Genomic DNA, 16,131 nt, shown 5'->3' with positions numbered 1-16,131 from the left:
TGCTTTGTCTTTTACATCTTATTACTAAATAAGGAGCCATTAACACACTGAATGCAGCTGTTTAAGATTGAAATAAGCAATTAAGGGCGGGGAGACTTAACAAGCGAGACCACTAAAATGAAGCATCAAACTATCACTTAAGCAATAAGTGTTTCATCAGCAATAATTGATTGCTCATTAAGAAACTGGGTTGGAACAAAAACCTGCAACCACTGCGGCTCTCCAGGACTGACGTTGCCTACCCCTGATCTAAGAGAATGCATTAGAGCCACATAGCTGGGGTTTCTGATTTTATATTGTCTGCTTATCACTGTCCACAGTCTTCTGTAAGCCTATGCATTTACACAGTGCTGCCCCCAGTGGCCTTATGGGAGTTCTGTTTCTTTTGGAAATGCTTCAACTTCTACAGAATCGGAAGATAAGGAGAATTCCTCCTACCATGGAGCAAGAAAAAAGGAGGAATAGCAGCAGTTTTTAAACTGTTGCTTCACTGTCCAAAAAGTACATCTGCCAGACTTGACAAGAATCATACACGGAAGGTGTACAGCCTTCATATGAAAAAGAGGTTATTATGGACACCTCAAGAGAAATAGTGTCCAAAGAGAACTGGTAACAGGTGATGAAAATTAGGAGACCGAAAGAAGCGCACATCAATATCAGAAACATAACATAACATAGGTTTGGACCAGAATAATGATGCAAATGTCCTTGCACAACTTTGGTTTTATTACTCTCATCACAAACATACAGAGTACTGTATGCTGTCACCTTATATAGGTGGGATATGTTGATAAAATACAATTTTTAACTTCTGTGTCACACAACTGGCAATAGGAATAATGGACACAGCAACTTTTAACAACAGTTATGCAAGTAACCACACCTGAAAAATAAATGGACAGGCTAAGCTGAACACAGTTCTTTAAATCTCAAGCGAAGATTTCTGCTCAGACCATGGAAGTGAATACTAAGATTAAGAGCATTCAAGTCAAACAAAAGAAAGAACATTTCCAAGCACAGAGGTTCAGAAGAACTTGGAAGAAACTACACAGCCAAATGAACACACTGTCATGTGAAAGGTGAGATGGCTATAATGGATGACATGATAGTGGTGTGCTATCCAAAGGAGCTACAAGAATTAAATGATATTTTCTAATTTGCCTGACCGATGATGATGACCGATGGTGAAAAAAGCCCACTACTAACAAAATGACATAACAACCTTGTCTGAGTGCCAGTGCCTCATGTATAAACACATTCTCACACCTGCCTTACTTCGTGCGTACGCAAGTTTCCACTCGGTTTTGCAAATTGGCGGCACCCAGTGTCAAAGCAGTGCTACTGTTCCTGTGTGGTTTCCCTTACTTTTTTAGATTCACATCCCTAACACGGCTTTATGAAATACACTGAAATAAACTGCATATCATTTATAAATTTAAGGTATCTGATTATAATCAACCTGTAACAATATAATGGACCCAGAATGGACAAACTATTCCAAATACCAGAACCTTTCCTGCACGGACCTCGAGGGTCAGAAACAGTTTCACCCCAGGAGCTACAAATTCACTGAATCAGTCCATCAGGTGTTCCTGGTAGAACTGCTTGTACTTATGAATACAATTACCTCACTGTAAACTTGCACTATAATTGTAATATTGCACAACCTGAGCCACTTTATGAACCATTTGCATTATCTGCACTATATGTACGTATGCTTTAATATTGTATATGTTTCATTGTTTTTTTATCATATTATTATTATTTTAAGTTTATGGAGGATTTACATATTGAATCTCATTGAACCATACAATAACAATAAAGGAATTCAATTCAATACAATAGAAGAAAGCGCATATTTAAAGATGATGATGACTGACTTCTTAGTCTATTTAGATTTGCAAAAGCTATGTTCTTGGAACTCTTGATATCATTTTTAAGATGAAATGCATTGAAGTATGTATATTACATTATACAGATACATTTTTAACTTCATTTAAATAATGTATACTGTTAATAATTAAACATGTGGGATTGTTCATGCCTCGCGCTGTATGCTTGCTGGGACTGACACAACACTGGATGGATAGATGGATAGAATAATTAAACATGTACTACGAAGAAATTTCAATGTTCCTTTAAAGTTTTGAAGAATTGGCTTTCTCGGCTTACAAATGGCTTAACATCTATTACAGAGCTGATTGTGTGGTGATTGGGTACTTGGAGGAAGAAAAGGAAGGACAGGAATTGGGAGTTAGTACGTTTGAAATAGACAGTACTGCTGCAATAAAGTGTTTTATCGAGGGTTGCGGACAGTGCAGCAAGTATCTTGTGGGAGGCAGGAACAATCTCTGGACGGGGCGCCGGCTCATTGCTACCAATGCGACACCATCCCCCCACATTTAATACATGCTTTAATTCATTTCATCATGAAAATGATATCAAGTATACATCTTAGTATTTAAATTGTTCAGAGAGATGTAATATCGTGAATGTAATGGATTCTCTGTCCTGTCGGCATAAGAGAAAGCCCGTTTAAGAAGCACACAGTGATTCAAGTCATAGAGCACATAGAAGAACACGTACAATATGCAACATTTAACGTGCTACTTAAGTTACAATGGGATCTGAGAAACTGTAGTAAATTAAACATTGATTTTAAGATTAAGTTTACGATGTTCTACTTTAATGACAAAATAAACTATGAGATTATGTGTCCCTATTTTTTTGCTTTTCTCTGTACCCTAATAATGCTTCCATATGACACTCAGATGGTGGGTTATAACTCAACTTTTATATCTGACCACTTCTTTTTTATTTCAGGCACTGTGTGACTTTCTGAACTTGAACTTCCTAGTTTCTCCGCCACTCATTATCACTCGATCAGCTTCCTTTTGTTGTTTATACCACTGTGCTTTTGCCATTGTCTTTTAACCAAACGCTGAACGGGAAAGGTGATATTTATATTGATATTTGCATATTTTAATATGCAAAATTCTGGGAGGAGTCAGGCTGGGACGACAGGCGTGTGCACATGCGTTACTTTTCACACTGACCGGGATTTATGGAGCTAAAGTGCGTGGAATTTGGCTTATGCACGGTTTTGTGTTTCTGAATTTTTTTGTACGTATGCACATTTCCACTTTTGTCCGTGTTTTAGTGTGAGTTCTACGCACTGCCTTATACATGAGGCCCCAGACCTGTCCTGTTTACCAGGACACTAATCAAACACTCTACAAAGATGGAAAGCACAGATTCTCTATACAGTTGCATTAAGATTCCTCACAGTAAGATACTCACAGTATACAATCAGGGAGAAGGTGACAACCAGCACCACACAACACAGCAGTATCACCAGCAGCTTTAAAAGCCACAACCTTTGCTTGTCATTACATGGAAACGCTAAGAAAAAAAGAAAAAAAGAAGAAGACTGTTAGCGAAGGGTGTGAAATTAAGACAAAAGATAAAGTGCCTCACCAGGTGATTGAGGTTATTGTTGTGTCACCCTTACTTTGGCCTCCATTGGATTGCTTTTCATTTTCAGCCTTTTTCCAGACAACAGTGCTGTAGGCATGACATTCTCCAATGTCGTTTTGTAACCCATAGGCATCTGACAAAGCAAACAGACATTTAATATGGACACTGTTATAAAGCTGGTGTTCAGAGTAATGGCCCATGCGTAAACTTGATACGCGCTGTCCCTGTTATTAATATGGCAACATTTTACAACGGTAACACAACCTTATTACAGACCTCAGCCATCCAGCATAGTCACCTGTTTTCATCTAACCTTCAAGTTCATTAGCTCTCATTTTTATGTACATGTCATAAAGTTATTCAGAAGCTACTCATACTAACAACTGCAAATATATATTGTCAGGCTTGGGTCACACAGTTGCACAGATTCATTCAGAGTTTTCAAGAAACATAAACTTTATTCGTATACAGCATAATAAAGCAGAGGATGACTGGGGGAGAAGAGAGACAAGACAAAAAGACAAAAGGACAGCTGCTGTACAGGCTTTTAAATGTTTGAAGTGCTGTGCGAGATGCAGTTCATGCAACATGGCAGCAGCAGCAACTCAGCAGCTAATGGAGCAAAGAGGAGGTAAAAAAAAAAAACTATTTGTTCCCATTGTATGACCTTTTAAGAGGAGGTTTCAGAGGAGCAACCGCATCTTCTAGAAGTGCGTGTTCAGCCCCCCTCTTCACACCTCCTCCCTCAGCTTTATTCACATCTTCGTGAATTAAGCAACTTTCCAAACCAGGTTCAGACAGGCATGACAGGACATCTGCATTAATGTGCACAGAGCTGGGTTGATGGTTGACAATAAAACTATATGGTTGCAAGCTCAAGAACCATCTCGTGAGATGGGAGTTCGGATCTTTCTAACGGTATAGTCATTGAAGAGGAGTGTGATCAGTCACCAATGTAAATTTACGACCCCATAAATAATAACGGAGCGGATCCACAGCCCATTTAATCGCCAAACATTCTTTCTCAATTGTCGAATAATTGTGTTCCCAAGGATGCAATTTTCTACTTAAAAATGTGATAGGATGCTCCTCACCATCAAAAACCTGAGACAGGACAGTGCCTAAACCAAATGCACTAGCGTCCGTCTGTAGAACAAAATCCTTAGAGTAGTCAAGATTCTGCAAAACCGAGTAAGAAGACAAAGCAGTTTTCAAATCACAAAAGGAACATTCACAATCATCCATCCAGATAATAGGGTGGTTCATTCTGCCTCTTGTAAGATCAGAAATTCTTGGGTCACACAGTTGCACGGATTCATTCAGGGTTTTCAAGAAACATAAACTTTATTTGTATACAGCATAATGAAGCAGAGGATGACTGGGGGAGAAGAGCGACAAGGCAAAAAGACAAAAGGACAGCTGCTGTACAGGCTTTTAAAAGTCCGAAGCACTGCGCAAGATGCAGATCACGTGGCACAGCAGCAGCAGCAAGTCAGCAGGTAATGGAGCAAAGAGGAGGTAAAAAATTTTGTTCCCATTGTATCACCGTTTAAGAGGGGATTTCGCAGGAGTGACTGCGTCTTCTAGGGGTGCGTTCAGTCCCTCTCTTCACAATATATATAGTGTGACAGCTCACCCGAACACTGTCAGACCAACACCAGCAGGGTTATAAAACACATGTTTATTTTCACCCAAAGTCCCAACACAATCCCGCACAGCACACAGTGCTCCTGCACAAAACACACCTGAACACAGGCTTCTCAAATGTCTTTCTTCCTCCTGTCACTGGAGCTTCATCCACCTCCAGCTCCTGACTCTCGCTCCCTGACTGTAGGAAGGCAGCCCCCTTTATAGTCACCCTGGCGTGCTACAGGTGCTCGCTGATGTTCTTCCAGCGGCACTTCCTGGTGTGGTGGAAGTGCCGCATGAGCACCCAGAAGCACTCCGGGCGTCGCTGGAAGGTCCTTCCTCCACCTTCCCAAGTGTGGCGGAAGTGTAGATCTCCTGGGCTTTATGAGGCTTGGGGCACCCTCTGGTGGTAGCCACGGGCCCCCACGGGTTTGAGCCTCCCTGCTACTTCCTCATAGTACCCTTGCTATTCAGGGCAGTTGTTTCCTCGCGGCCCAGGGAACATATAGATCCCTTCCGGTCCTTCCTGGCATCCTGGCTGCGTCTGGCACCCAGCCTCCTGCCACAATAGTCACCTGAGGATCACTTTTCAGGTATACAAAAACCCCACAGGACAAGAGGAAGGGGTGGCGCCAACACTAACAATACCATTTATTTTCTCTGAGACGCCACCCAATGAAGGCACCTCAGCCACACCCCGGCTCAACTAAATCATATCTCTTCCAGTTGGGATGATATACATTTGAGGGCTCCTGAAAGATGGCTTCTCAGTCAGAGGAACTACGTCCCACATGACAGAGCTCCCCAACCCAGACCAGCTCAAGACAGCTGATAATTTAGAAAAGTTGCTGAGGCTCAAAAGGTAGATATTGCACCTGTTTTCTGTTGCACCACTGAGCTGACATTTTTGTTCTTTGTTTTGGACACTGGCAGTAAATGGGGAGACCCAGCTGGCACCCCAACTTTTTTTGGTTCTCCTCTGCCCTTCACAATATATTATATAAACACTCTCATGCACACACACACACACACACACAGAGTACTGTGCAGAAGCAGATGGATATTTTCAGATGTGCTGTCCATGTTCTTCTACAGAAACAAAAAACAAACAGAAAATATTGAGGAGTGTAAGTCAGACAGCCAAATTCAGCAGTAGAACTGGATTGAGTGAACAAGTGGAATGCTAAGAGAATCCAAAGGGCAGTCACTCCAGATATTGAGTATATGGATGTTTTTGTCTGTATATTGAAGTTTTTAGGATCCCTGCTCTAAAGCATTTTATTCACCTCTGACTTTTACAATCAATGCCACGTATGTTACATTCATTGTATGTTTAAGTCAGTCTTTTGTCATTTTATCGCCATTGTTTTACTGTCACCCAGTTTTCTTCTCAGTGTAGAATGGCAGTTTTATACATTTTACCAAAGTAACACTAATGCTAATGGAGATTTGTTTGTTTCATAATATTTGGTTGTGAATCCAAAAACGTGGACACTGGGTGATGTGTGCCACCAGCCTAAATAGGAAATAGACATCACAGATGATATCCTAAATTGAGAAGAACATGAGCAGCAAAGAGATTGTCATTAGAAACAAAACAGTGGTGCCTATAGAATTATAATACCAAATTTTAAAGAAAATGGAGACAATGGCATCACAAACAACTACCCTTAAATAAAAGGAACAATGAAACATATTACAGATTTTATAAGTCAAAGTAGATATAAAGAAAATACGGGTTCCTGGACTGTCTGTAACATTATTTTCCTTACATTGTATGATCTTCGTCCTGTTTCCATGATAATTCTTTATAATGCAGGTTTTATTCCTTCTTTCAGTTGGTTTCTCCTGATTTAAAACTCAAATAATGGTACACTCTGTTTAGTGGGATTGACTTCCTGATTCCAGGCTTAATCTGCCAAATGTATCTTTTGTTCATGAAAGTTCCAATGATTTCTTCCAAGTTAATGCATTCAATAAATCGCTGTACACCAATTACACCCCCAATTATTTTCTTCTTAGAGCCTGCTCAGCCACTTCTTCTTCCTGATTCACATTCATTTCAACTCAAATTATCAGCACCATTGCTAAGTCTACAGCTGATAAAGCAAAATCTAATTAAGTCCATATATTCTGTCTGTTGTGATGGAATGCAGTGGTATAATAATCAAAAAGAAAACTATTAAAGTCAAATACAACACATAAAACAAACTATTAGAGTCAAATTTTAAAATAAATGAAGTATTTTACCAAATAGAAATATAGTGGTGTTTTGTTTTAATAAAAGTACTTACCTGTGGAAGAGTTTCTTTCTGCCTGCTGATGATTAGAATATTTCACACTATTTACTTCCCCATAGGTGACATTGTTCTTTAAGACTATTTGAAAAAGATGACAATCAGTAATAAAGAAACTTCAATTAAAAAACAGTGATTTATGCAGCAATTATCATGTTTAAATGACTCATATGTTAAAATCATTTCTGAAAGGTAACATCACATTTGAATGTTAAATGATTTTGTTTAAAATATAGTACACAAGAGTTTTTATTTTCCTCTCCTCTATTGCCATCTGCCTATAACAAATTATAAGTACAGTAATTCCTTGCTACTTCGCGGTTCACTTTTCGCCGATTCACGACTTCACGACTTCGCGGGTTTTTAAATACAAGTGATTGCCTGCCTATCGCGGAAGTTATGTTCCAGACCCATCAGCAACAGGAGAAAATCCGCGATATAGAAAGACCATATAAATAAACATTTTTATAGTTTAAGCCTTAAAATACCCATCTCACATGCTTTAAACACATGTAAACTTATAAAACACACTTTGTTAACACATATGATATGTGGATGTCGGGCTAAGGATATGAGTAACATCTCACTATTATAAAACATTTTAACTTCACGCAAGACAAGACAGTGAGACAGGAAAATTGGTGATGTACAGGCTTAAAATTATTGACACGCAGAGCGACAAGCAGCACAAAGCCAGCACAAAGTCCACTTCTCCTTAGCGTTCATTCTGCTCCCCACCCCCTTGACAATGCGAAGTGGCAGGAGCGTACTGCGCTTCCGGGAGGGGGGTTTGAGCGAAGGTGCGTTCAGCTCTCTCTCTCTCTCACACACACACACACACACACTCTTCCTTCCGAACGCGCTGAGCGACAAGCAGGCATTTTGGCAGAAGCAGCACAAAGTCCATTTCTGCTCAGCGTGAGTTCAGCTGCCCCCCTTCACAAAGCGAGTGCAGACACATTGAAGTCTGATCGCTGCGTGCAGTGTGCAGTGTTGGTCTGAGGTGTTTAAGAATGTAGAAAGTGTTTAAGAGCATAGGAAGTGTTTATAAGAGCGTGGGAAAGGTTAACAAGAGAGTGAGAAAGGTTTATAAGAGTGTGGGAAGGGTTTATAAAGCCTTAAAATATGTATAAATAATAAAATAAATATAGGTCGCTACTTCGCGGATTTTCACTTATCGTGGGGGGCTCTGGAACATAACCCCCACGATAGGTGAGGGATTACTGTATTGCTAAAAAATAAACTAATGGGTAAAATCACTGTTTTTGAAACTTGCCAGTTACTCTATATATTTTGTATTTTCATAGTATAAGAATGTGTCAGTGAGGGCAGTTAGACCCGTGATTTCCAGTTTGTGTAATATAAGAAGCTCGGCTGCTCGGAAGGAGGCGTCCTTTGCAAATAGAGTGACCCACCAGATAGAGATGCAGTACTTGACCCTTATTTCCACAATGAAGAGCCAAATATAGACGTAAATAGACGAAATTTTGTTTGACTTCCATAAATTAAATGGGACACCTGGTTGGTGTCCCAGCTATTCATTCTCTCTATGACCTGTCATTAGTGCACCTGCCACAATCTACATGGGGACCAGGACGCCCTGAGCATGGAAGGACTGGGGAGAGAGTATTTCCAGGACAATTTCTGCCCCAGACTGACAGAGGGAATCTCCCTTGTTTTCCAGTAGGGCCGCCAGGGGGCGCATGGACATTTTCAAGGCCCTATTTAGCCACACTTCCGCCACACCTAGAAATATGGCCAGAAGAACCTTGTTGGGCCCCTAGAGTCCTTCCAGGTGCCCTATAAAGGGAGCTAGTCCCCACCACTCAATGGCCAGAGTCAGGAGGAAGAGGACAAAGCCTGATGAGGACTGGAGGTGGATTGACTTGCAGCAGAGAAGGACCTTTGTTGTGCTTTAATTGGTGATTTGTGCACTGTGCTGTGGGGAGCAGGGTGAAACGCTCACCAATTGTAAATAAACCGTGTGCTGGGTGCAGAACTCATCTCTGTGCCTGTCTGTGTCTGGTTGGGGTGGCTGTACGTCCCCTGGGCTTTCTCAACATATATGTAGGTGATTATATATGACGACTCTACACCTAAAGAGTAGTGACGTCACTTCTGTGGTCGATCAAGAAGCCCTGTCTCTTCCACCCTGGACCATACTTAATCATTGACATACCTGCAAGTCATTGTTCAATTGAAGAATCTGTATCTGAGAAGAGCACTGTGCCTTTAGAAATGCACCTAGATAATAACAGTCTATCCTTTTGTATTTTGTGTACATCATTTATATATTAATGTAAAATTTTAAGTAGCCAGCAGGTAATCCTAGACTTTGATGTGCATTTTGATTATCCTTTAACAGTAGCATAGTCAGCAGGATATGAGCTGATCATGATGAAACCAATGGACCTAACAACCCTAGTCCAGTCCCTATGTTACCAACAGCAGAAATAGGGGGTGAGCTGCAGGACAGTGCAAGCAGCCTTACAAGAAAATCAAGCTAATAGGCCATTTCAGGTGCTGTTATCACTTCATCCTCATGACAATATCAAAACCTATCTCTTGATATTCTTGTACTGTGTCCTGCCATTATTGGCCTAAGGAAGAATGGATGCATATACTTCCTCTCTTTATAACCAGAGAAGACCAACAGGCATATTATGATCTTGAGAAAAGAGCAGCATACAGCTGTGTGTTAGTAAAAAAAGAAGAGTCTGACCCGCTATGGCCTCATCCTTAACCTACAAGTTCAACAATGTCAAGCGTGGCACTCCATTCAGATTACAGGTGTTTGAACTGTAAGGACAGTTGGCCTGCTGGATTTAATCAGGGGAAAATACCATTCAATGAGTTACATAAATCTCTGCCTGTGATTATCTTATTAATGCCCTTCCAGAAAATCTTGACCAGCAAGTCAGCAGACAGACCTGGAAAAAATATGGAAAGCCCGGTGGAAACTATTGAGTGGCAAAGAAAGAAGGAAACCAAAGCCACCACACCAAAGTCAATTGTAAAATTACCAGGGTTACCTATATCCACGTCAGACTCGCTGGTAAAAAAGCACATTATATTTACTGTTGTTCCAGGGCAGCATGAATACTATGTAGGTGGCACTACTTCTGTCACCTGTTTATGCAGTAATTTTAGGGTGGGACTAGTCACACAGTAAAGAGGGTGATACCAGAACTGTAAAGATGCCAGAAACGTTAGCAGAACAAAGATTGCACAAGTAGCTAAGAGCAAATTCCATTGTTCAAGGGGAAGGATATACTATAATGCTGTTTTTACTTAAACTAAATGTGCTGATGGTTAGGAGTTAAGAGTTAAAAAAGTTATTCCTGGACAGTAGGAAAGTCAAGGGGCCAGATCAAGAAAAAGAGAGAGGAGAGCATTAGGAGGCCTTAATGAGAACAATGTAAAATGAGGTGGTTGGTTTGTTGGCAGGAATTAAGGAGCAAAACATATCACAACGGGTGAAGAGGACAAAAGAAGGTAACAGAACACTACATTGTAGTGGGGTCATATAGGGGGTTTTATTTGTATGTAAGTATGTCCTTTTGAGTGATTGTTAATTGTGAATAACAACACTGGTTGCACCGATTCCTGTTTGTAAATTGGGGTCGTGCCTTTAAATGGGTTTGTACTGATGTGGAGGGGCTTGTGGGATTTGTAGTCCATGGTTTGTATGCACTGTACTAATAAAACCGGAAGACAAGGATGTGTTTGGACTTTTTGTTTGTGTCATTTTCCAATCAACATCATCCGTAGTAACTCCTAAACCATTCTGGACATTCATAGAGGAGAAGGATGGTGTTTGTCCACCAAATTTAGGGACAGCTGTGAGTCCGCACTGATATGAGCTGAATGTAGAAAAAGAAACAAATAGAAAGTGTTAGAAAACATTGAAGATAATGAGTGGAACTGAAGGAAACTGGAGTCATCAAAGATGCCACAAAGGGTGCTAAGATCCATATGTGAATGTGAAGGTTGTACTGCGGTAATCAATTCCTATCGTGACAAATCAGTATCTGGAAGTACCAAGTTGGAGAGGAACTTGGATGTCTGGTCAATGGGACACCAAGTTGTGAAGACATATTTTAAGGTAGGAAAAACAGGATAGAGGATGGGGCTCTGGGAGACCTTAAATTACAGATGAAAGGAAATGCAAATGGTGGAGTAGAGAGCAAGGTAAGGAAAAAGCATAGCAGACAAAGGGCAAATGCAAAAAAATATAATAACATTTTTTCCATATTTAAACAGCACAAAAATCAGCACAGAACTTATTATTAACAAGTTATTAACTTTTAATATAAAAAATGAAATCAATGTTAAATGTATCAAAATTACTGAGGCCAGACAATACTTATCCAAGGATCTGCAAACAAATCAAACAACATTACTGTAATAAATAATACAAGAAGATACTCACTTTCAGTCCGTCAAGTTCATCTAGCTACTAGCTAAGTAGTCCTAATATATTATTCAGAGGCATACTGTAATACAACATTCTCAAACCTGTTCAATGCAGTTCAGAGGTGTGGGAGATAGAAGTGAAGTCCAAGACAGGAAGCAGAACTGCTCAGGATGCCAGTCCATCATGGTACCAACTTAGGCACACACCCACACTCACACAAGGGCCCGTTTAGAACTTCAAGTTAACCTAAACTGCACAACATTATGATATGGGAGGAAGTTCCACATTCAAACTTCAAACAGACAAATACTGGATGCCAGAATCAAAAACAGGACACTGCATCCATGAGGCGAGGACACTAATTGCTACAGTATATAACCATTCTGCCCTAATAATAGACATTTAATTAAATCTTTATATGTGTTTACAAAAATGAAAAAGGAAAACAGTCTCTTCATTTACATTAGATGTGAAAGAGCTGTTGATGTTTCAGATGTGAATTTTAAGAACCACTACATTAAGTCCATAAAAATATCATTTTTAACGCAGACGGTTTAATTGAAATTCTGGGAGATCATTATCCTTACAGTATTAGTTAAACGTCTTTCACAAACTTGACGTCAGTCCATCACAGGCCAAAATTAATCACAATGAGTTAGTTTAGACATACCAAGTGATGAGCGAAACAATTAGCACAAAATATTAATTTCAAATGAAGCTTGGAGTTTTGCTGTGCAAAAAAAAATTTGAAACAAATAATGTTTTATCTCAAGTGAAATTCACACCATTAATACTCATAGAAATATATTTATCTGATCTGCAATATTTTCCTCAAAGTGTAAACACATGGTACATTTTAATATGGTGCAAAGCATGAAAAGGGGCCATGGATAGACAACAATTATCTAGACAATCTCAACAGCAAATAGGGCCTTTTACAGTTCTGCAGACTTAGACAGTACAGAACTCCATGCCCCAGTAAAATCCATTGGGTGTATAGCTGCCAGCAAAACCTCCAGAATGATCCTGGCTTGGATCAGCTTACAGAGTTAGGGAAAGTGACAGATGGGTTACTGCTGGCCCCAAATTGATGTGCCAGACAGAATATGTGACACAAATGTGCAGGCAGGTTTTTACAGAGCAATATTTCTTGCTTTCCACCCCAAAAAATTAAAAAAAAAGGCAAGTGTTCACAATTACGTAATCACTTGCAAAACTAGTTTCAGGGAAATGTACCAATGGAAATCTGTTGTTTCACTCTTCATTAGAAATGTCACTTAACCTAAAATGTATATGTTTTAGTAGTGAATGGAGGCTGAAGAATCTGGGAAAAATCTATGCATTCACAGCTTTCTTAAAATAAACAATAACATATGAAGAACAAAAGTCACAAGACCAGGACAACTGCTTTAGCAAACATTTAGTGACCAGCAAGATGTTTTTATTATAAATTAATATGTGAGTTTCTTCATTCAGTTATGAACATAACAGAATGATATTCTACATGTATGGAATATTCAAAATGTGCTCCTCCAAACTTACCTGTTGGAGACTGCTGTTGTTGACTCAAAGGTTTTACAATTCTTACATCTGCATAAGTGATATCCTCAGTTGATACTGTTTGAAGGGAACAACAAGCCATGTTAGAAGAATACATTTTATAGTGATTTGAACAGTCCTGTTACCTTGGATAAAATATCTACAAGATTAACATGAAGAACAATTATAAGACCTAAACCACCAGTTCAAAAACTAATATCAAACCAACTGTGCAATTGAAGGAAAGTTAATTTGACCTTGATTAAGTTACTCATTCTGTGTGGCTTCATAGACACAGTGTTTTTAAATGTGCTAAATAGTCTTAGAAATAAATATCAGTATCTTATATGTAAATGTTTATGTGTGGAAGTGTGTGTGTCTGTCTGGCCCGGAAATGAGAGGTGGAGTTGGGGTAAGGGCTCTACCTCCAAGGAAACACAAGTGAGGAGGGCACGTCGGCAAAATGAAACCTCAGAAGAAAGACATTCGCTTAGCTACTAATGCACAAGTGATGTGAGCACGTCAACAACACAAAACCTCCTAGGAAAGAGATGCCCAGAGTAGTTCCTTTCAATTACCTGACATCGCTACAATTCAATATTTTTTCTGATGATTTCAGTAGTTTCTAGAACCCAGGGCTTTTTACAGCATGGGCTTAAACAACTAGTATACAATAAGTATTCGGAGTAATTTACAAGTTAGCACATTTAGGAATAAAAATATATGTATTGAGATCACCTTCTCTCTTACTATTTAGTTTCTATTTCCCAGAAAAAGTAGGGAGATACTTCTTGTTCTCAAATTAAATCTGTTATCAGCTTTGTAACAAAGAACCTAAGCACTGTATGTCAGACATAATAATTAATTACATTGATATAGTGCTTTTCTTAGTACTCAAAGTGCTATCCACACAGGGAGGAACCGGGAAGCGAACCCACAGTCTCCTTACTGCAAAGCAGCAGCACTACCACTGAGCCACCTGTGATGACATAATGTAAAAGAAAGTAATTTTAGTTTCTGCTGCTTTATTCCTGAACAGTAGGTATCAAAATGGGGAAAACAGTCCGATTTGCAAGCTATGACGCATGAACAACACAAAAAGAGCAGCATTAGAAGCAACTTTATTTGTTCTGGGTTTGCTCATTGCTACTATTCAAGGAGCTGTAAAACCTAATGCACTTCTTCAATCTGGCAGTGCGTCATGCCCAAGTAGCCCTCACTGTCTCCAGGTTCAGCATTGAGACGCCACAAGGCCTGTAGTCTAAGGTGGATTATCCTTGAGTATTCCTTCAATTTTCATGAAAATCTTTGCAGCTGCTTTAGTGGATCCCAGAATAAACACAAATACATATGTACATACATGCAAACACATGCCAAATCAGCTCTATTGATATAGATACTGTATGTTTCAGTATACTACAATATAATACTACATAAATAAATACATATAAAGAGATAAAACATCCAGTGTCCATGCCCAGGTGTATATATAATGTATATTGTGACTGGTGTCACTCATAATGATGACAACCATCACTCATGTGCATTTCTGTAGTTCCCCTACTTCATTTTTACTCCCACATAGCGCTGCCAGCTGCATGCTCTTACGCTCTTAACCGCGAGCTGTCTCCCTGTTAAACAGTAAACCTGTGGCAAAGAAAAACAGCTGCCCTTCAAAAACTCCCTCTTAAACAGGATTTCAATGAGAAACAAACACACTCTTACCCATCCCCTTTGTGGGATCAGCCGCAGGCTTACTGCGCAACTTGCTTCTTGCAGGAAGTTTAGAACATTTAAAAGGCCAACCTAATGGCTCACACTCCTCTCCTCTCTCCATCAGACTGTGTCTGCTCCAGGCGCTGTTTTTGAGCCATCGAACCTCCTTGAGGTTCTTATGACATGGAGACGAGAGCTGGACCCCCAACGTTTGACAGCTGCAACCTGTCTGCTATTCTGCTTTTGACAAACCCCTTCTGAATAAGCTCTTGTATTTGTACCTGTCAGTTCAGCATAAAGAACGTGTACCTTGGAAACCTGATCCCATTTCCAGTCTCCTGTGCAACTTTATGACCCAAGCTTGACAATATATAAATATATACCCTTATTCTTAGAGCATATTATAATTGTATGCCACTGGAGCTTCTTTGTACATATAGCAATAAATCTTTATAATACCTAACTGTGACTGCTCTTTTAATCTTTAGTAAAGTCAGAATTTTTCTTTCTTTTTAGTTGTCTTTCTGTTAAGGCGCATTTGCATAACACACACACACACGGGACAATTTAGAATCACCAATGCACCTAACCTGCATGTCTTTGGACTGTGGGAGGAAACTCACACAGACACAGGGAGAACATGCAGACTCCACGCAGGGAGGACCTGGGAATCGAACCTGGGTCTCCTAACTGCGAGGCAGCAGCACTACCACTGTTTTTAGAAATTTAGCTCACTTACTTTTCAAAGAAATTTGTTGGGGCATTTGTTGAGATGTCTCAAACAGATCACAATGTGCAAAGATTTAAAATTTCAAAATCCCCACTTGAAAGCCATTGGCAAAACTGCAGACTTTTCTATCTTAAATCAGAGAAACATTTTCTATGGCTTCAACTATGAAAAAGTCTGAATTAGTATAAGCTGCCCAAATTCGGGGTTGCATCAAGTATTTGAAATATTAAAATGTTTGCTTTACTTTAAATGTGGGAGTGGGGGCTATATTTTTTTTTCTTTAACTGGCAGGGGCCTACCTAACTAAATACCTAACTCCCCCAAAC

At 39.6% G+C, this 16,131-nt stretch overlaps 1 protein-coding gene across 1 annotated transcript in view; it reads right to left on the bottom strand.

The window, feature by feature from the left end:
- LOC127527757 (asialoglycoprotein receptor 1-like) overlaps positions 1-16,131 on the bottom strand; it is a 70,055-nt gene that overhangs the window by 9,596 nt on the left and 44,328 nt on the right. Inside the window, exons 2-5 of the mRNA XM_051927580.1 lie at positions 13,363-13,437; positions 7,401-7,484; positions 3,506-3,610; positions 3,301-3,402 (exon numbers count right to left, since the gene is read on the bottom strand). Coding sequence (XP_051783540.1) covers positions 3,301-3,402; positions 3,506-3,610; positions 7,401-7,484; positions 13,363-13,437 — 366 coding nt within the window. The remainder of the gene's footprint in view (positions 1-3,300; positions 3,403-3,505; positions 3,611-7,400; positions 7,485-13,362; positions 13,438-16,131) is intronic.

The sequence above is a fragment of the Erpetoichthys calabaricus genome, chromosome 5 (assembly GCF_900747795.2).
Source record: "Erpetoichthys calabaricus chromosome 5, fErpCal1.3, whole genome shotgun sequence".
In the NCBI taxonomy this organism is placed as follows: domain Eukaryota; kingdom Metazoa; phylum Chordata; class Cladistia; order Polypteriformes; family Polypteridae; genus Erpetoichthys; species Erpetoichthys calabaricus.
This window is presented reverse-complemented; position numbering and strand designations above follow the sequence as displayed.